The sequence below is a fragment of the Panthera pardus genome, unplaced genomic scaffold, assembly GCF_024362965.1.
Source record: "Panthera pardus isolate Hobbes unplaced genomic scaffold, ASM2436296v1 HiC_scaffold_6, whole genome shotgun sequence".
Taxonomy (NCBI): Eukaryota; Metazoa; Chordata; class Mammalia; order Carnivora; family Felidae; genus Panthera; species Panthera pardus.
Genome location: NW_026526991.1, coordinates 21,599,381 through 21,621,938, shown reverse-complemented (window position 1 = coordinate 21,621,938; position 22,558 = coordinate 21,599,381). Strand labels below are relative to the sequence as shown.

The 22,558-nt window shown below is 34.0% G+C and overlaps 1 protein-coding gene across 14 annotated transcripts in view; it reads right to left on the bottom strand.

Annotated features, from left to right (window-relative positions):
- ANKS1B (ankyrin repeat and sterile alpha motif domain containing 1B) overlaps window positions 1-22,558 on the bottom strand; it is a 1,073,811-nt gene that overhangs the window by 858,455 nt on the left and 192,798 nt on the right. For all 14 annotated transcript variants that reach the window (XM_053895881.1, XM_053895874.1, XM_053895876.1 and 11 more), the window contains exons 7-8: window positions 19,830-19,943; window positions 18,725-18,891 (exon numbers count right to left, since the gene is read on the bottom strand). In XM_053895881.1, the coding sequence (XP_053751856.1) occupies window positions 18,725-18,891; window positions 19,830-19,943 (281 nt within the window). The remainder of the gene's footprint in view (window positions 1-18,724; window positions 18,892-19,829; window positions 19,944-22,558) is intronic.

Sequence of the window (22,558 nt, the reverse complement as noted above, 5' to 3'; positions counted from 1 at the left end):
TGGCCATGTGACTATACGACTGAGTACTGGTCAATGGAATATGAGAAGTTATTGTTTTCAGACCCATCCCCTAAAACTTCCTATCTGTATCCCCTATCTTGTTTACCCTTGGCCACCTTTTACAGATGAGTCAAGTGACCTTTTGAAGCCTATGCTCAAGATGGCAGAACCACTAGAAAGATGGAGTCTTGGTTCCTGACTTCACATCTGGAGAGCCACTTCCTGATCAAAAACACTTATTATGGATTATAAATGAGTGATAAATAAACCTTCATTATATTTGAGCTATTATATGATTTGTCAAATTTTTTGAACAGCTAGATTACCTTAACACAGCTTATTATTATATCATTAATATATGACTACAAATATTCATGACTTGCTTTGTTACTCTAATTAAAACATTTTAATATCTCCCCAAACTCAGCACAAATACTTAATTCACACTGAGAAATATTTTTAAAATTTTTTTTATATTTATTTATTTTTGAGAGTGAGAGAGACAGAGCATGAGTGGGGGAGGAGCAGAGAGAGACGGAGACACAGAATCTGAAGCAGGCTCCAGGCACTAAGCTGTCTGCACAGAGCCCGACATAGGGCTTGAACTTAGACTGTGAGATCATGACCTGAGCTGAAGTCGGTGGCTTAACTGACTGAGCCACTCAAGTGCCCTCAAATTGTGAAATATTTTAATGTTCATAAGTAGTCTACATTTTAAATAAAATTTTTTTTAAGTTTATATTTTGCTTAATCCTAACAGATCCTAATTTTTAACGTTTGAATTAACATTAACCTTATTAATGGCTTTAGTGATCAACTGAATTTTTGGCATATATATGTATGTTTTAATAAGAATAATGTAGCCTCTTTTACTAAATTAAAAAATAAAAATAAAAACTAGTCATCAATTTTATCACATTCCTATAAAGCATCTCAAAAGTAACAAAATGTTTCAAGAAAACTGCCAGAAAATAACTCCAGAATAACTTTAAAAGAAGTAAAAATGTTCTCATCAGCATAGCTTTCATTTGATAAGAATTAACATGCATTCAGAAAAAAAACAGATGAAAATAAAATGAAACCATTCCTAGACAAGATCTTGAGGTAGTAGTTTTTCTCAATTTTCTCAATTTTGTATTCTAACATTTACCCATCCATTCATCTGCTCATCCATCCATCCATCCATCCATCCATCCATCTATTTTCTTTGGTTCACTGATTCAATAAATGTATATTAGTCTCCTTTTCTGATAGGCATAGTATTAGAATCTGCTAATATAAAGATGAAAGGTGCAGATGATACACTTTTAGGAGTTCATTGTCTAGTATTTTCAAGAACAAGAAACCAACAAAATTCACAATTACTTACTAAAATTACAATCACAGTAAGTATTATTTACAGAGCGTATGAAGCACTGGGGGAGCCCCTAATTCAGACCAAGCAGAGGTTTTAAGGATAAGCTAGGATTTTAAGGGTCTAGGTTTGATGGATGAGAATTAAAAATGGCAAAATTAGTGAGAACTTCAACTATGTAAAGACAGGTAAAAAAAAAAGAGCATGGAAAACTCATAGAAGTACTAGTCAGTGGGGAAAATAATAAGTGAGAAGACACAACTGTACAGAAGTCAGTTCATGACATGCCCCTCAGTTTCCTTATTTCATAGTCAAATGATCATTGCCATCCCACCTTTTAATGTTCTCCTTCCACACTGTATTAACTTCTCTTTGTTTTTAATTTTAAGCTCTAGCCAGATCCTGTGGCAAAAGAACAATTTCACTCAACATCCTATTTCATAATATACTTTAAAATGATGACTGATTAGCTACTCAGTTTTGCAATTGCATAGTATACAGATTACAAATTTATTTGAAGTTCATTGGGTTTTTTTAATGTAACATATTTATACTTTTCAATTCTGGAATTTCTGTTTAATTTTTAATAGTTCCCATTTTTCTTCTGAGATGTTCTACCTGTTCAAACAAAAATTGTTCTGAGCTGGAATAAGTGAGGAGGTTACTACATAGAGAAAGAAAGACTTGGAAAATGAACAGCATTTAAAAAAACAGGAAAGATAGAAGAATGAAAGAGAATGAGCAGAGACACTGAGAAAGAAATGCCTGTGATATATTTAGGTAAATGACAAAAGAATAAGGTATGTTGGTGGGAGGAGGAAGAAAAGAAAAAAAAATGTCATAAAGAGGTACAGGAACAGAATGGGAAGATCTTGACATTCTTGAAATCCAAGAAGAAGAATTCAACACTATATAGTAGTCAAAATACATCCTCATCTATTTCTTGACCACAGAGACCATAGAATAAAAACATTTCAGGAAGGCTCATCTGGCAGTGTTACACAGGCATCGGTCATAACACTTTGACACATTCTCACATATTAGTCTTCATGACAACTCTTTAAGTCAGGGATTACTATGTTCATTTTACAGAAGAGGAAACTGAAGCTCAAAGAAAGCAACTAACCGGGGCGCCTGGGTGGCTTGGTCGGTTGAGCGTCCGACTTCGGCTCAGGTCACGATCTCACGGTCCGTGAGTTCGAGCCCCGCGTCGGGCTCTGTGCTGACAGCTCAGAGCCTGGAGCCTGCTTCAGATTCTGTGTCTCCCTCTCTCTCTGCCCCTCCCCTGTTCATGCTCTGTCTCTCTCTGTCTCAAAAATAAATAAACGTTAAAAAAAAATTTAAAAAAAAAAAAAAAAAAGAAAGCAACTAACCAGACATATAGGTAGTAAAAGGAAACATCAAAATACATATCCTGATTTGTACAACTCTAAAATATATGCTTTTTATGCTCTATAGATGACCAGGTCAAGACACTATAATCCAAATGTGGAAAGTTAAGGGCATATAGTAGAGTGAGTTTATTATCTAATTCAATAAAATTTATTATCTGAATACTATGTTCCAGATATCATTTTAAGCCCTGGATAGTCAACAACAACAAAAATAAAAAATAACTTCTGCTCACAGTAAAGCCTACATTTTAACCAAAGGACCCAAACAAATACAGTAAGTAAAATGCATGGTATGATGATAGTAATGTGTAGAAAAAAAAGTAGAAAAGAGGGGTAGGAATTGCCAAGGTGGCTAATTTTGAATAGGGTGACCAAGGAAGACCACACTGAGAAGTTGATGTTTGATTAAAAACCTGAGAAAACACGCCATAAAGATACCTGGGAAAGATAACTACAGAAAGAAAGACCAGCAAGTACAAGAATATTGAAGCAGCAGTGTGCCTGGTGTTTTCCAGCAATGGCAATGAACCAAATGTGGCTAGAACAGCGTGGGTAGGGAACAGAGTAGTGAAAATTAGGTGTGAGAGGTAAGGATGGGGCAAGGGTGGGTATGCAGGTCATGAAGGGCCTTTTGAGCCAGTATAAGGACTTTGTCTTTTCCTCAGAGCAAGATCAGAAACCACAGAAGGGTTTTGAGTAGAGATGTGACGTAATTTAACCTACATTCCAATAGGATCTCTTGGCAACTTTTTTAAGAATACACTGTAGGGAGGGGCAATGGTGGTAACAGGAATGCCAGTTTAATAATCCAGGCAAAGGATGATAGTGGCTTAGAACACGGTGGCAGTAGTAGGGCTGGTAAGAAGTGGTTGCATTCTAGATATATTACGAAGGAAGAGTGAGTAGGATTTCAAAACCAAGTGCTTGTGAGGCATGAAAAAAAGAGGAGTGTGCGAGTGTTCCTTTTGGAGGACAGAAGTTGGATGGACAGAGTCACTATTTACTGAAATGGGAAAAATGAAGGTCCAGATGGTTTGAAGATGAAATGCAGAAGTTCATTTTTATCCATGTTAAGTTTGAAAAGGATATTTGACATGAATGGGGAAGTCAAATAGGAAATTAAGTATAAGAGTTTGGAGTTCAGAAGATCATCTAAGCTGTAGCTGTAAACATGGGATATGTTAGTCCAAGGTAGGTATTTAAAGCTGTGAGACTATTCAGCATGCTCAGCCAAAAGAGTCAGTACAGATAAAGAGATGTTCAGGGAATGAGCCTTAGAGCCCTTAAGTGTTAAGTGGTCAGGGAGCTGAGGAAGAACCAGCAAAGGAGACTAAAAAGGGGTAGCCAGCCAAGAAGGAAGAAAATCAGGAGAGTGTGGTATCTAGGAAGTCCAGTGAAGAAAGTATGCACGTGAAGGAGGAGAGCATGGTCAGCATTGGCAAATGTTCCTCACAGATCAAGTATGAAAAGGGGTAAGAAACGTTTACTGGAATTATCAATGTGGAAGTCAGTGTCGACCTCAGCAAGGCAGTTCTGGGACCTGGTGAAGGAGAAAGCCTGATTGAATTGGTTTTAAGAGAAAACAGAGGAGGGACACGGGAAAAAGAAAAACATTCTTCTAGAGTTTTATTGTAAAAATGAATAAAGAAATGTGGCATTTCCAGGAAGGTGAAGTGGGGTCAAGTAGGGATGATGAGAATAAACAAACGGGAACTCTCTGGTAGACCAGGAAAATGAAAGAAACAGGAATGAATCAAACATAATATGAAATTATTTGTCCTGGAAGAATGAAATAAAGATGGAACATGGGCACACGTATAGATTTGGATGGGAAGATGATTAATGTGTATTTTCACAGTTTGAGTTTGAAATGACAGAGGGATGTTTAGGAAAAGAGGCCTTATCAGCAATTGTAATACAGAACTGGAGAGCAGTGAGAAGTTGAAAGTAGAATTATAGATTTGGAAATAAATAGCACTTAGTTATTACTACCTGAACTCAAAAAGCAGTTCCCTCTCTGTGGAAGAGAATGCCCAAGAAAGAACAGAAAACCAAGGGAATGTGAGAAGAAAGGAGACAGCTAAGGAGAACATAAACAATTAGGATAGTGGTTGCATGGTTGACAGAAGACTCAAGGAGCAAACAGGGAGGGGGGTCAAAACATAAGAGACTCTTAAATATGGAGAACAAACAGAGGGTTACTGGAGGGGCTGTAGGAGGGGGGATGGGCTAAATGGGTAAGGGGCATTAAGGAATCTACTCAGGAAATCATTGCTGCACTATATGCTAACTAACTTGGATGTAAATTTAAAAAATAAATTAAATTTTTAAAAAAAGGAGAAAATGAGCATATTTGGAAACTCTGTCCTAATCACCCAAATCTGAGTCCAATATGTTTCCCATGTGTTTAATACTACCTTGTATTTCCCGTTACTTACTACACTCTTTCATAATAGCCTATGTCCATGTCTATGTCCACTGCTGAACTACAAGTTCAGTGATAATAGGGGCCCTATCACTCTTCCTGACTGCTACGTATATCTCAAGGCCTAGCACAGAATGTGGCACACAGCCAATATATGATAAATAACCACTGACCATATTATAAAATGTATTATGCTATAAATACCATACAGATATATGATATTAAAATAGAATTATCTGTGAATTTAGAAGAGACAGACTTTCCAACTTTGCTCCCATAAATCAAATGATATCACTTTCCTGCTTAAAAAAAACCAAACCACTTTCCATGACCTACAAGACCTTATCTAATCTGGATTCCAACTTCATTCCATTTTATTCTCTACCCAGTTCAGTATACTCCATTCTATACCAATGGCCTCTGGCCTTTTTTCTGGTACTTAACATAGCAAGCTCATTCTCACCTCAGAAAACAGAATTTCCTTTCATTCCAAATTTTCTTTTCTTGGTATCTATGTGACTGGATCCTTCTCTTCCTTCAGATTACAGTTTATACTACACTCCTCAGAGAGGCCTCCTTTATCCACTATATGTAAGCAACCACACCCTACTCTCAGTTACTTGATCTCATTACTAAGCATAAATCAGAATATCTTGGTTTAACTAAATATGCTTTCAGGTTTATGAACAATCAAAGCATCAAGAAAAAAATTTGAAGTATACCTTCTCGTATACGATCTAGAATTTTTATGCTTTAGACTGTGACATTACTACGTCTAGAAAAGATCACTTTCTTCAGTGTTTATGGCTGGATTCCCAAAACCATAAAATGCCACTTGCTCCAAAGGATAAGATAAAATTAGCGAACTTGTAAATCAAAGGGCAAAGATACAAGCCCCTAATGATAATATGATCCCTTCTCCTTTTCTTCCATTTTCCCTTCTGTTTTCTATCTCCTTCTTCACACACACACACACACACACACACACACACACACACACACACACACTTCTGTCCTGTATGGTGTGCTGGTTATATATTCTATCAGAAGGGGGATAACACCAGTACAAAGACAATAAGTTATTATAAATGTGAAACACAATCTCTGAGAATATTTGACTGAGGCCTCATCTGGCACTTTGCTTAACTCTTATGAAGGATGCCACTGAGCCAATACAATCTTTTAAAATTATGTTGGTAAAGGGGTGCCTGAGTGGCTTAGTCAGTTAAGCATCCGACTTCGGCTCAGGTCATGATCTCGCGGTTCATGAGTTTGAGCCCTGTGATGGGCTCTGTGCCGACAGCTTGAAGCCTGGAGCCTGCTTCAGATTCTGTGTCTCCCTCTCTCCGCCCCTCCTTCGGTCATGCTCTTTCTCTCTCTCTCTTAAACATAAGTAAACATTAAAATTTTTTTTAATTACGTTGGTAAAATAACCTCATCTTAATTTACATAGTCCAGAGCTTTGGAAGTCATAGCTATGAGAGGATAAAATGAGTTCTGGTTAGATATAATAAAATAAGTGAGATGAAAGACACTGGTACTATCAAATTTTTAAAAAGCAGTCCAATGACCAAAAAACAATTATTAAGCACTTACTATATGCTAGGAATGATAACAGGAACTTGGGATGGACAATAAAAAAATAAATAAAACACTGCTCTTCGGTCTACAATTTCATTCTTAGCGAATTTTACTTAAATGAAGATGGAAGGGAGAAGTAGGTATTGGGGGCAGGTTGTGAGGGAGAAGACGGAACTTTAAGGAACAAGTGAGCAACAGTGAATATAGGTTTGAAGAACTGAAAATGAGAGTAAGAATGATAACCCTTTAAATACTACTTTCATACTTTATTTGGTACTTTAACAACATTGTCATTTAATTTAAAGTATAAAAGAATTAATTAAAAGTTAAGTTATATAGAATGTAAGGTAAAAATCATATGATCATCTCAACAGATGCTAAGAAAGATCTGACAAAATATCCTTTTTCATGATAAAAACACTCAACAACTTGGGTATAGAAGAAACATACCTCAACAGAATAAAGGCCATATATGACCAGTCCACAGCTAACATCATACTCAGTGGTGAAAGGGTGAAAATTTTTCCTCTAAGAGCAGGGACAAGACAAGGATGCCTACCTTAACCACTCCTATTCAACACAGTACTGGAAGTCCTAGCCAGAGCAATGAGGCAAGAAAAAGAAATAAAAGTCACCCAAATCAAAAAAGGAAAAGGTAAAATTGTTTGTTTGCAAAGGATATGATTTTATATATAGAAAATCCTAAAGACTACCAAAAAACTAGAACTAATCAACAAATTCAGTAAAATTGCAGTATGCAAAACCAACATGCAGAAATAAGTTCCATTTCTATACACAAATAATAAAATATTTGAAAAATAAATAAAGGAAACGACCCTATTCACAATAGCTTTAAAAAAAAATAAAAAACTTAGGGATAAATTTAATCAAGGAGGGAAAGATCTGCACACCGAAAACTACAAGACTTTGATGAAAAAATTAAAGAAGACACAAAGCAATGGGAAGATAATCTGTGCTAATGGACTGGAAGAATTAATATTATTAAACGTTCCATATTACACAAAGTAATCTCTTTCAAAATTTCAATGGCAATTTTCATAGAAATAGAAGAAACAACACTTAAAAGGTAAGTTATTTTGTCTTGATGACCAATCAAATTTGTATGCATAGGACCAGAAAAAGAAGGCAAGGACAAATTAGGGTCATATCACTGTAATCTGAGATCCACAGATTTGTGAGGGCAAGAAGAAAATGACTGTGAGTAGTTGATTATCTAAGATGTCAACATTTTTTAAATTTTCTAAAAAAATATTCTAGTGAAGAGTGCACAAACTATTGAATGTAAGAACCACCGAGGAAGTTTATTAAAAATAACCCACTTCCAGACATTCTGATTCAGTAGGCCAAGATGAGAAAGACTATAGAAACATTATTATTCAAGTGACAAATATAAAGATCAGGGTAATATTTATCTAAAAAGTAGAATTGAGATTCAAACACAAGTCTGTTTGAGTTCAAAACTCTTGTTCTCCATACTATAATGCCAATACAAGGTATGAATACATGTTATTGAATAAATTAGCATAATGCTTTACGGCAGAGTCTCAGTAAGTTAGTGAGGATGATAATAATAACTATGACAATAAAGATACTTCCAATGTTCAGGAAACTGGCACAAAACTAGGAGTAAAGGCTAAAAGAAAATATTCTAAAGCCTTCAAGAATAGATTTATTTGAGCAACACAGATTGGATGAATATAGGAAATGATATAACATGTCAGTGTTTGTCTCATTGATTTTGGGGGCAAGCAATGTCCACTTTACTAATACATAATTCTTACTGGGTTCATTACCTTTGTTCATTTTAGAGCTTTTCATTTCCTGGCAAATTCATCTTCTTGACTACCTTGTTCTTTCTCCAAATTCAAACTTTGTTTCTCACTGTTAGTTATCTGATAGCATAAACTGGCAGCTATCAACTACATAGAACCATTGTGAAACTGTAAGCAACTGAAACATTTGAACTTTAAAAAGCATAGAAGGTTGAAACAAAAATTCTGACAAAGGTAAGTGAAAATAACATGAGAAATTTTAAATATGTAGACCTGAGATTAAAGCAGACCACACAGTATCTCTTCTATCTACTTTTATTGACTTTGATTGCATAATGGAGAATCTTAATTCTTCAACTGTTAGAGGGTGAATGAATTCCAATATTCAGTAATCACATCTCAAATGGTCACATGAAAAAACACGTTAAAAGCATGAGTGCTTTCAGTAATTTGGGGGGACGGGTGTGGTTACCAGTCCACAATTCCATTAGAATTACTTTGCTCTTCAAGGTGAAAAACATTTCCCTGAACACTGAAGTGATTATCATCACTGACATGTCTCTTTAAGCTCAGGCTCCAGACTGATTTCCTATGGCATTAGGAAGCAAAATGGGATTCTTTGATAATGGCAGGCTGTCCAAGGCCTTTACTCCAAAAGAGAATCAAGAATTCTCAAAAGCATACCTTGAAATAGAATTACAAATTAGTTCCATTATGATAAATGCACAAGGTAACTGTAGCATGTGGCTGAAAGTTGTCAGAAGTTAACACCATCATTATCCAGAAAGTGAGATTAGAAGAAAGTCAAGTTACTATTAAACTTTCAAGAAAATATGACAATAATCTCCTGAGTGTAAAGTATAGATTCTTAGGGAAATCATAATAATTAGGCCCTTCTATTAGTAAGATTAAATTCCAGTTGGTTTAGAGAGAGATCAGAGAAAATGTAACTAGTGAAATAAAAACTGACATGTTGCAGCTGCAAAGTAAATACAATGATAATATCACAAGCTTCATAAATTTCAAATATTCTAAATATATTTTTCTTTAGGAATTCTTTAGGAAGGCACTTTACAGCCTTTGGATACCTTAATAGAATGCTTATAATATTGAGAGATATTTTAGTGTCAAATACATCTTAAGTGCATGCACACAATAATGCTTGGCATTGGTTGGGTGCATCATAATCAGCAAGAATCATTAACAATTAGGAAAAAACAAGGTGTTTGCTTAGGCACTTTTCTTTATGATTAATGGAAAAAAACTGCTTCAAAAATAGCCTATCTCAACTCATACAGAAAGAATAACAGGGGATGAATTTTAAAAATGTTTATCACAGAATACTGAGGAATTTGGGGTGCCTGGGTGGCTTAGCTGGTCAAGTGACTGACTCAATTTCAGCTCAGGTCATGATCTCACAGTCTTGAGATTGAGCCCTAAATCAGGCTCTGTGCTAGGCATGGAGCCTGCTTAAGATTGTCTCTTTCCCTCTCCCTCTGCTTTACTGCTGTGCGCATATGCTTTCTTATGCTCTCAAAAATAAATAAATAAATAAATAAGTAAATATGTTTAAAAAAAAAAAAAAGAATACTAAAGAATTTTAAAATTAAAATATAAATGATACATATGTTCCTATATTCTTATAGATTTTTCATTATATATGTTATCAGGAACCAAATGTGGTATTTATAATGTAAGATTTCCTTATTGTCAGTGAAAGAAATGTATTACTACAAAAGGAAGACACGACTTGGTCTAAAATGTTGGTGTTTTTATGTTGTGAGGAAGTTTATTTTATTTTTTTATTTTTTTTTAACATTTATTTATTTTTGAGACAGAGAGAGACAGAGCATGAGCAGGGGAGGGTCAGAGAGAGAGGGAGACACAGAATCCGAAACAGGCTCCAGGCTCTGAGCTGTCAGCCCAGAGCCCGATGCAGGGCTCGAACTCACGGACCGTGAAATCATGACCTGAGCCGAAGTCGGACGCCCAACCGACTGAGCCACCCAGGCGCCCCAAGTGAGGAAGTTTATAATATAGTTTGACCAAGTATTTCATGTAATCTTCAAAATAAATGGTGAGGCATTCATTATTTGAAATAACCAATAGAGAGAGTTCTTCGGAGATTAAAAAGACTCCACCTTAGAGCTTTATCCATAGGTCTGTATCTACATTCAGTTATCAAATGGTTTCTGATGTCCATGGCCTATCAAATCAATTCAACAAATATTTATTAAGTGTGCGGGTGAAGAATTATGCTTAATTGCTCACAAATACAGGGATAAGTATTTCTCCTGTCATCAAGAGGTTTATAAGCAAAGCCAAAACAGATTCATGCATAAATAATACATAACAGATGATGAAATTTACATAACTCATTTGTAAATAAAATGTTAATGTTATCCAATCCAAATAGTTGGCTTTCAATAGGAGGATCAAAACAGGTCTTGTAATATTTTTAATAAAAGGTTTTGTGAGGGATGGTTTTCAATATGTAGAAGCTAGAGAAAAGAATCATATATGAATGAAATATTGTGAACACAGACAGAGATAAGTAGAGACAGATGTGCTGGAGTCACCCATTTTATCAAAACATTCTATTTCTCGAAGACATTAATGGGAGAAAGCTGGAAACATATAATGAAGCTAGAAGATGGAGCCTTGAATGCCACAGTTAAAAGTCTATATTTAATTTTTACACTGAGGACCAGGTCTAGCTTTGAGAAGGAGACTGGCATGATCAGAACTGCACTTAAGGCATACTGACTTGGCAGTAGTGTTAAGAAAAAGCTGCAGCAAATGAAGAGGAGACACTAAAGGCGTGTGGACAGAATAAAAGACTCAAAGTAACTCAGTGAGCAGTAATAAGAGTATGTATCTGCAAAATGGCAAGCATGATGAAAAGGTGAGGGTGGGTCAATCTGGAAGATATTAATGACTTAAGGACTGTCACTAATAACCATTGATGACATGACTTTCATGACTAACCACTGGGTTAGGATCAAGACCTTGTAAGACATCAGACCTAAATTCAGATCCCAGTTTTACCTTTTGGTAGCTCTATAACCCTAGACAAGTTATTTTACTCTCGATTTCCACATTGAGGATAACAAAACCTACCCATGGCACTTTTGTGAGGAATAAAAAAAGACAATGATTTTAGCATGCTTAACACAACGTCTAAAACATAGTTAAAACTTAGTACAATATAAATGTTAGCTTCTAGTATTATATTTGCAGAGATGATAGTTGGGCAAGTGTTTATTAATTTTTAGCAGCCACTTCTCACTGTTCACATTGTAGCTGTGGTCATTTAAATACTCCAGAACTTTCTGTGTGCATTTCTTCCCCAATTAAATCTCTCTAATCTTACAATTAAACCATAGAATTTTTAGGAATCTAAATATAGGATTTTATTTTATTATAACTCCCACTGAATTCTGTTTTTACTTTGAAGCAAGAATCTGTTTATTGAAGTAATTTTTCATATAAATTCAATTATTTGTCATGTTTGCTATTCCTCTCTAACATGTGCAGACCTAAGTATGATAGATGACTTTTTTTTCATGGCAAAATATTGACGAAGACCAATCCAAGAATAGAACATTTGGCATTTCAGTAGAGAAATCCCCTTTATGTTGATATTGAGTAGTTATTTGAAAGTGTGGACAAAGTTGGGACAAAATCTATGAAACAAAAATAAAAATAGCATGTCTTTAGCAGCACAAAAAGAGTAGCTCTTCTTCTATGACTGACAGAAAGTCGTGTTAAACTTTTTTTATTTTAACTGAGGAGGAAACTAAAACTTGGAAAGATCCACAACTTTCAAATATCACCCTCCTAGTAAGTGGCAGAACAGCAAAAACCTGTCCTTGGACTCTGTAATTCATGTCCAAATAATTAAACATGTTTCTCAATAAAAATGGTTTATTTACATGGGTTTATATGTACTCTTTCATGCAGTGTTTGCCTTTTCATGCAATTATTCATTCAATAAAATTTCACTGATAGATCACTACATGCAAGGTACTGTGCTAGGCAGGATGTGATTATAGATATCAATCAAATATAGACCCAACAATCAAGAAGTCTGTAAGAAGCAATATAAAAATGTGTACATACACAACACAAAGCAGAACAAAGAGATGTGTCATGAAAGGTAGAAGCAATTGTGTTGGAAGTTCATAAAAATGACTCTTCTCTTCTAGAAGCCAAGGATATCTCAATGACCTTCCTAGATTCACTACAGGTACAAGTTCTTCCTGGGATGAGAGGAGGGATAAAAGACTTACCATTCTGATTATGAAGTTCTCCTTGTATGTACATATGGTACACACATACAGTTAACACTATTAACTTCAAAATATTAATGTAAGTCAACAAAACCTATGCATTCCCTAAATCCTGAAAAATCTGTTAGGACAATCCAAGCCTAGGTTTAGTACAGAGCAGCCTGAGTCACTGCTGCCAAAAAAATTTGTTCAACTATAAAAGGTATGAATTATTTAAATTAGAAATATTCTGAATACTCCCTGTAAGATTAATAGTTACTGCTTCTTAAGATTAAGTTCCACTATAAAAAAAAAAAAAACTCATGTGCTGAAGAGTCAATTATAATCCTGCAAGAACGCTCTATCTTACGTTTCAGAAAATTCATTTCCCAAAGTGCTCTGAATATAACTGGATGACACAACCACCAAAGTCTCTCACAATTCTGAAATCAGTACATTCCTGATATTAAGCTCTAGAAATTATATTTTTGAAAGTAAACTTAATTTTAGAAACACCATTTGTATTCTAGGCAACCTAGTTTGATTCTACTAACCTTTAAGACCTGATGAATTCTTGCACCAAATTAAGTATATTTTTCTGTAGATAACCCCCAACAACTCCCCTGAGAGTTTTCTCAAGCAGATTATAGAAGCTTAGTATAAAATAATGAAATGCTGAATCTTAAAATCTTGATATACTAAAGTAAACCATCTTGCTTCAGAAGGTTCACCTGTAATTAAAGATTTTACATTGGAAAAAAAATGTGAAAGAACAGAAAAGAAGTGTACTGGTTGATTTATAATGCACATAACCTGCCAATACAATCCCTTTCAAACAGTAAGTTTTACATGCTGTTTGTATCCAAGTTTCCATTAGGAGAAAAACCATATAAAGCATTTCATCCCATAAGCTTCCTATTTACTTCTTAGAAACATAAGCTAATGAGGCAATAATGCTTCTTCTATTTTAAATCTTAAAAAAAGTTTTCCTGAAATGTAGATTCTGAAGTCTGCTCTAATGACCTGTATGCTACAATCAAATTTTGTGGCATAGTGTATTCACATTTAAGAGTTGTGCACATTGTGCACACACATGGAGGAAGCAATGAATATATGACTTGGGAAAATAAATGAAGGGAATAGAACATTTTTCCGGATTATTTTATATTCTTTTAAAATTCTGAATTTCATGGGTTGCTAAAGAATGTGAAGATATTTATATTTCTTCAAAATTTACATTCTAGATTATATAATGTTCTAATTCAACTTAGAAAATGGCTCCATATGCATATTATAAAAGCATTTAAAACAGACTGACTTTTGAATTAAAATTTATGCAAGAGAAAATGTGATTTTAACTGGAGCTGGCCTCCACGTTAAATGTAAAACCTTCAATCAAATACATTCAATCATAATAAGAATTTAACTTTTAATTCACTTGTATTAGTAAAATTGTTCAAGCTACTACCTAAGGCTAATATTTTAATAAAACCAGAAACCTCTTATTCAAAAGTAAAAGTTCTTACATAAGACAGCTGATTTTGTATTTTAAATTACTGAATTAGAGTGCCCTCTATTGGAAGAAAAAAAGGCAATGAAAACTAAACTGAACTAACAGTTAAAATATCCCCAAAATTCAGATACATCATTAATGTGTAAAATACATTTATTAATAATATAAATGCTACAAACATATTTTACTTACATTTTAATTTCTTTTAAATTACTTTTGGAATTGTCATAATACAATGAACAAGTTGGGTATTTCTTATCACCTAAAATTAAATTTTAACTGAACCCAAATGTCCATCTTTCAGCCAATAATGTGAATGATAAGCAAAAATCTTATTCCACATTTAACATTCCAATATAACACAGAAATAATTTTAATTTAAGACTATGGCTGGACCATACTTGGAATTTTCCTTGATGATAAACTGAAAATGTTTCAAATTCAAGAGATTTTTTAGAAGCTCTTACACTGGGGAGTGGGAGAATTGGGCTGGATACCTACGATGAGACTTATTCTAGCTCTAAAATTCTATAATTTTGCAGTGTTATCAAGATCTCAGTTCTGACTCAGTATCTCAGGTCTCAATTACCTCAATTACTTCAGTAAGACCCTGCAGATTTTTAGTCCTGTAGACCAACAGTATGCATGATAGTTTTTTAAATAAACAAGGCTCAGAGCCACCTCAAACAATTCTGATTTCATTGGTCTACTTGGTCAGGACATGGTACCTGACGGTATCAGTATATGTTGAAGCCTCTCCAAATAAGTCTAACATATATCCATTGCTGAGAATCTCCAAGTCTCTTCCCAGAACATCTGACTATAGTTACCATTTTTATATTCCCAAAATGTCACCTATAAGACAGAGAGAGTATATTCTCCTCAGCAACAATATTAAACTTCTGACTAGCTTCCCAAATCTAAGTATCTTCCCCAAACAAAGCCGTTGAGCAGTAACAGATACAGCACCAACCTCAGACTGCCGGTTTTCAGATCCTGGGTCTGGCAATTACTGTGTAAATGTGGAAAAATCATAAAAGTCCTCTGTGCCTCCATTTTCTCATCTGTAAAATGGGAGGAATAATACTACCTATCTCATAGGGTTATTGTGAAGATTAGATCAGTTAATAGAAATAAAGTGCTCCATAAGTGTTAGGGACTATCATTACTTACCCAAATTTGTTTCCCACTACTTTCCAAAATCAACTCTTACAATAAACCATTCTTTTCAAATCATATGCTATGTCTCACCTCTGCTTTTGCATACATTGTTTCTGCAAGCTGGAATCTTCCCTTTCACTCATTCATTCATTCCAAAATAAGTACAAGACATATCTCCTCTTCCACTAGAGCCCAGTTTGGTCTCTCCCTACCTCCATGAAGCCTTCAGTGACTACCAGTAAGTCTTCACTAGTCTCTCCCTTTAAAAAAAATTTCCTTTGACCACCAGGTAATTTATCATGAGAAATGTAGCTGGAAATTAAAGATATTAGCTCTGAGTTTGAATCCTAGATCTGCCACTTGCCAGCTGAGTCATTTCTCCAGTCTATAAATCCACAGTTAGCTTTACTATGAGGATTAAGTGGCTTAATTCATATAAAGCATTTGAATAGCAAGCACCTAATAAATGTCAGCACTCATAATATATATTTGGTGTTTTGCATCTTAATCTTATTACTGTACACTGTGACTAAAGCCTTCTTAGAATAGGAATTCTGAACTCCTTTAAGTCAGGAATCATGTTTCATTACTGCTATCATAAATCCTATAACGTAAGGCGCCTTTGTGACTCAATAGGTTAAGTCCAACTCTTGATTTCAGCTCAGGTCAAGATCAAGCCCCACACTGTGCTCCGTGCTGGGTGTAGAACCTGCTGAAAATGTTCTCTCTCTCTCCCTTTGCCCCTCCCCCTACTGTGGACGTGTGAGTGCATGCACACTCTCTAAATAAATAAATAAATAAATACGTAAATAAATAAATAAATAAATAAATCCTATAACTTACAACATGGTAACAAACATCTATATTAGGTGATCTATAAGTACTTAATTTTTTGCATAATTTGAGAGTACAATTCATGACAAACTCTGAAAAAACATTTTTGATGAACAGAAATATTCAACAAATGCAAATGAACCCAAAAGAAACACAGACTATTGAGAAGGGTCAAAGTAATCGGATTACTTTTTCAACATTGATAACAAGTTTTTATTAGATTAATCTTCTGAAAGGACACTTCCAATGATGTCTTTTATCTGCCCCAAATCCTTTAGATTTTTCTCGATTTCTAAAAAATAAATACCAAAATTCTTATCCTGACATTCAAAATCATCCATGGCCTGACCTCAACCTATCCTTCTAATTTTATCTCCCATATTCTCCCTTTATAAACTCTATCAATAATTTCAGATAAATCAAACTACTTGCCTTACTCATATGTACCCTCTGCTTTTCTGCCTCATGTAACATTTATTATTTAATATGACAATAGTTTCAAGGAACACAATATAAGGTTTGTCACAGGAACAAAGAGTGATTTCTTGTATGAAAGGATGCTTGAATTGTAAGATACTCCGTTCAATTTACGAGCATTAATTTCTCTCTTGCTACTATCACAATAGAGTCTTAGACTTACAAAAAAAATATTTGACCACATTCCCCTAAACTATGTTACCCTCATAATACTAAAATCCCTGCTATCACTACATGAAATCTGTAAGCCTGGTCTCCAAGTAAAGTGTGCAGTGCAGACCCCAGGGTGCACTAGATACTCAATGAGTTAAAAGGAAAAAAAATAGAGCTTCTATTTACACTTATTCTGTATCCTTTTTACTTGAATTTCTCTTGCAGTATATACCTAATTTATAGCACAAATTCTTAAAATAGTAATAGATATACATCATTTATGAATACATGCAATTGGGAGATTTACTTAAAATTTGTTTACTATGGTATGTACAACCAAGAAAAAAAAGTTTAGAGACCACTGGTTGAGAAAACTAGGGCTTTCAGAAATTTGTGGGTTTAGAAGTAGAGGACCAGAAGTATAGTCAATTTAGAGAAATCTTTAGGAACAAACCTAAAAACCTAAACACCACACATTATATTTATACAGGATAAATATGTTTTAATTTGTAAGCAACCTTCAAAAAAAATAATTAAAAAAAAAAAAGAAAAACTTGTAACCAACCTTCAAGGAAATGTTGAAATGTAATTGGTTTGTAATTTGGAGATAATATATAAGTTTTAGACTTTTAAACAGGAAATTTTGTCCTGACATTAAAGTACACTGACACTACAGTAAATATTTCATTAATATAAAATTTTCATTTGGTAAAACTTGCATGTATTTACTTCAGTATATATGTAATTAATCATAATTATTCATAAGGAGTTTTACTGGAGCCAATAATACAATGCTTTAAAGAAGACAGTGCAACAAAAACAAAAACAAAAAAACAAAAAACAAAACAAAAGGAGTAAGACTAGCCATGGAGCTAGACTATGCTGGGAAACAAGGGTCAGCACACAGTAAGTAGTTAAATGAAGTAAACATTCTCTTTATGGTCACTATACTTGGCAATGTTTTTAGTTTTCATAAATAATATGACATACTTAACACAATACACTCTTATTAGCTTTTGAAGAAAGCATAATGTTTCTATAACAAATTAAGTTCTAAAAGTGGGTAAAGATTTCATGTTATAATAATGCATTTCCTTTAATACCAGTACACCCTATAAATCCTACCTCTATATGACACAAAATAGGTATACAAATCTTAATTTTAAACTGATTGATGCTCTATAGTTTTTCTTGCTGTTGTGTTAATATAGAAATCCAAATGATCAGTAACCTCTAACTCATGATTTAGATTCTGAGCTTGTAGGTTGCATAAGGGATTTGAATAAGATTATAAAACTACGGAGGTCAAATTTTCCAAAATGTCTCTCTCCTACCATAACATACAGAGTGACTGGGGAACATACACACATAGCCCAGCTCTGTCTTTAATCAAGATGGGGTAGACTAAATTCATAGAGAACTTGGGGAAGAAAGACAAAAGGAAGATTTTTTTTCTTTCTTTGGAAACCAATTATCATCATGCTCAGTGAGACTTAAAGAACATAATCAAAGAAACTATGATTTCATGTATTAAGCAAGTCAACAGTAGCAAGATCATCACAAACTATCAGTGATTTATCAAAGCAGTCCTTCCCCTACACATGCAGTGAGAGTAAAATACCAATGAACATCAGGAAAAGAGCAATAGGGAATTTGACATTTGGCACTGGCAGAATCTGAAGATAGGATAATGCACAAATCCCTGCCTTTTAGATACACATTGAATTGGCAAAGACAGACACATTGTCTTCCTTCCCCCCTTACTTACTACACTCTGGCTTCCATTTTTCCCAAGTTCTTCCTCTGAAATCTTGCTCAAATTATCTAAGTAGTGGTCTGATATTGTGTGGCACAAATCTTCAAAAGAATAATCCTTTTCTTGACAGAGTTTTATTTCATCCAAGAGTTTTGATAATTCTCCAGTCACAGTTTCACCTATAAGAAGGCAGTAATTTTTTTCAAAGTTTTAAGAAAGGCTATTGCTAAAATTTCCTATTAATAATAAAAATATGACTAGTATAGTGACAGAACTCATGACAAACAACATTAAGTAAATCAGAAAATATGTTGAAAACAAGGTACTGAACCATAATTAACACAAGAATGAAAAGACTAAATTAAAAGACAAGGAGAAATCCCAATTTTGCCTATTATTATTCTTTTTCAAAATAGAAATAAGTATTGAAGGTTCATTTATACATATTGCATAAAAACATCTGGAATTACAATTCCTAAGGTTTCATTCATTATAACATTTAATCTTTAATAATCTTTCATATGACAGAATTCATTAACAAATTTTAAATGGTGCTGGGAGCCTACATCCTAGGTTCAATAAAAAGAAATAGAACGTATTTAGATAAATAATTATATAAGTAATAAACTAAAATTATGTTATGTGACATAAAGGAAAAACACAGAAGTAACATAAATAATATGCATCATCTGTCAAAACATGAATATTTTGTAGGTTACATGCAAATATGCGTTTTTCTAATCATTCTCAGAAAGGTACTTTATAATTCTAATTTCTTCTAGGAAAAAATAAAACTCCAGCTGTTATAATCCAGATATCAATATTTTTATTCTACATTAAAAATACATTTTGGAAAACAAATCTAGTGTGAAATATCTAGTCCATGTATATATCATGACAGCAGAGATTGCTAATTTTGCTAGCTACTGTGTCACGGCCAAGAATAGGGCCTGACAAATAGAAGAGTTCAATAAACTGAAAAATGGATAAAATACAAAGTATAAGATATAAGTTATTAGGCCTCAAATTTTCAAGTGTTAGCTTTTTTGTACGTATAGAACAAATTTGGACATAAAGGTCTAGTGTTATTTCAAGGGCTTTATAATTAACTACTCACTCTTAGTCTTTTGGGAAGGAGATTCAACAGGAGATGAAATATGTATTTCTTGTGTTGTATCTTCATGTACATGTTCTTCAAGGGCTGCTGATCTTCCCACACCTTCTAAATATTCTGTGTACACAAGTTTTTGAAATTACATAGTCGAATTCATTTATTTTAAAATAACTAAACTTTATGTTTTACTTCTGGTGATCAGCTTTTCATTTATTTCCTCATATCCTAAATATATCCTAAGTTTTTAAAAAAAAACCAAAAAACCAAAAAAACTGAAAGAACTTGATGATGAGCTATTAATTTAAATCTTTTTAATTAAAATTTAAAAGATATTTTGGAAGAGACTCATAAACTTTGTGGAAACTAAATTTGACACATTCTTTCACCTGTTATAAATAAATTCACCTGTTAAAGATAAAATAACACCCTTAGTTTCCTTAAGTGTATTCTACATGAGGATTTAAAACCATCTTAAAGATGCTTTGAATAGACTTGATATCTAAACAGGAACATCAAATTCAAGGGACACCACAACCAGTTAGGTAACATGAATGAAGTTTATAATGGTGTTTACTCTTGTAAGACAAGCATAATTGCACATTAAACTTTACTTCCACAAAGAAATAACATTCTCTCCCATTATTCCTAAAGTAATATTTCACACTCAGCCTATCTCTCATTTTTGTAACTTTGATGAAGACATAATAATATTAGAGCAGCCAAAATTTAAATATGTCACCCAGCAGTATTCTAAGTAATATAAATTAACTCACTTGATCCTCACAAAACAATGACACACACTCTTACAATCTGTTTTAAAGATGACAACTCAAGGATCAGATTTTATTTTTTTAAATTTTTTTAATGTTTATTTATTTTTGAGAGACAGAGAGAGAGACAGAACATGAGCAGGGAAGGGACAGAGCGAGAGAGGGAGATACAGAATCCAAAGCAGGCTCAAGGCTCTGAGCTGTCAGCACAGAGTCCAATGCAGGGCTTGAACCCATGAGCTGTGAGACCATGACCTGAGCCAAAGTCGGACGCTTAACCGACTGAGCCACCCAGGAGGCCCTCCCCCCACTTTTTTTAATGTTTATTTATTTTTGAGAGAGAGACAGAGAATAAGTGGGGGATCAAGGAGAAGGATTTTAATTTGGCCATGTTCATACAGCTAATAAGAGGCACAGCCAGATAAACATGGGACAAGAAAACATCTCACTCTAAGCATCTGAATGCAGGGATAAATGTCAATGAATATTCAGCCCCAATATCATGGAGAAAACAGAAAGCATGTGGAGCAGGATTAACCAGAAAGTAGGTGCCCCATCCAAAGTTCGACAGTAAAGTAAAATAAAAGCCTGCATTTTTTGAGAAACCAACAAAACTCTGAAGTTTTAGCTGAAACCCTACATTTGTAAATGTTGAAAGCCAATTCAATTTTTATGGAAACACAGGGTGGCCAAAAATATTTAATCTAAACAAAATCAATCTGCTATCTGCCAAAAGCATTCAGCTCACAGTGGCTAGTTTGTAGTCTCCATCTAAAGGATTAAATCAACTGATCTCTCCCCATAGGAATCTTTTACTTACACTGTACTCAGAAGGAATCTTTTTCTTAAAAACTAGTTAAGAAAGTTTGTTCTTAGCAGCACTATCAACAATAGCCAAAGTATGGAAAGATCCCAAATGTCCATCGATGGATGAACGGATAAAGAAAATGTGGTATATATATACAATGCAGTATTACTCAGCAATCAAAAAGAATGAAATCTTGCCATTTGCAACTACATGGATGGAACTGGAGGGTATTATGCTAAGTGAAATTAGTCACTCAGAGAAAGACAAAAATCATATCACTTCACTCATATGAGGACTTTAAGAGACAAAACAGATGAACATAAGGGAAGGGAAACAAAAATAATATAAAAACAGGGAGGGGGACAAAACAGAAGAGACTCATAAATATGGAGAACAAACTGAGGGTTGCTGAAGGGGTTGTGGGAGGGGGGATGGGCTAAATGGGTAAGGGGCATTAAGGAATCTACTCCTGAAATCATTGCTTCACTACATGCTAACTAATTTGGATGTAAATTTTAAAAAATAAAAAATAAAGTTAAAAAAAAGACAAAAGAAAAAAAAAAGTTTGATCTCATTCCAAACAATTGTGTCTTCATACTATCCAAACAGTTTCTACCTAAGGGCATTTCTACTAGGAAAATTCTACTAGGAAAAGAAAGAAACGTATGGAATTCCATCCTTAAATTTTTTGACCAAATGCAGTAATTATGTAAAGTGAATTCCTCCTCCAGGACACAAATAGTAATTTTATGTACTCTAAATTGGCTTTAGTGAAATAAGAATTTTTCATAAAACTTAAAATGTACCACTGGTGTGACCCAGGAATGCAAAGAATATAGATAATACATTTACATTCTAAAACCCACCAATAATTTTAAAAATTCAAAGATGTCCCATATACCCTATCACAAGTTGGCATACGTAATGAATCTTGACCACTTAAGAGAACACAGATAGTTAACTCCTATGTAATAACACTTTCATTTAAGTTAAATCAATGCAGTAAATGTCTAGAATTATGTCATACCCTCTTTTTAGTGGACATTTATTTTGCTTTTCCCAAAAGACATAATATTCACAAGCCTCAGTTTTTTTTTTAAATTTAGATACAAAAGTTCAATATGAAATATAAAGCACCTAGAAGGGGAAGAAAA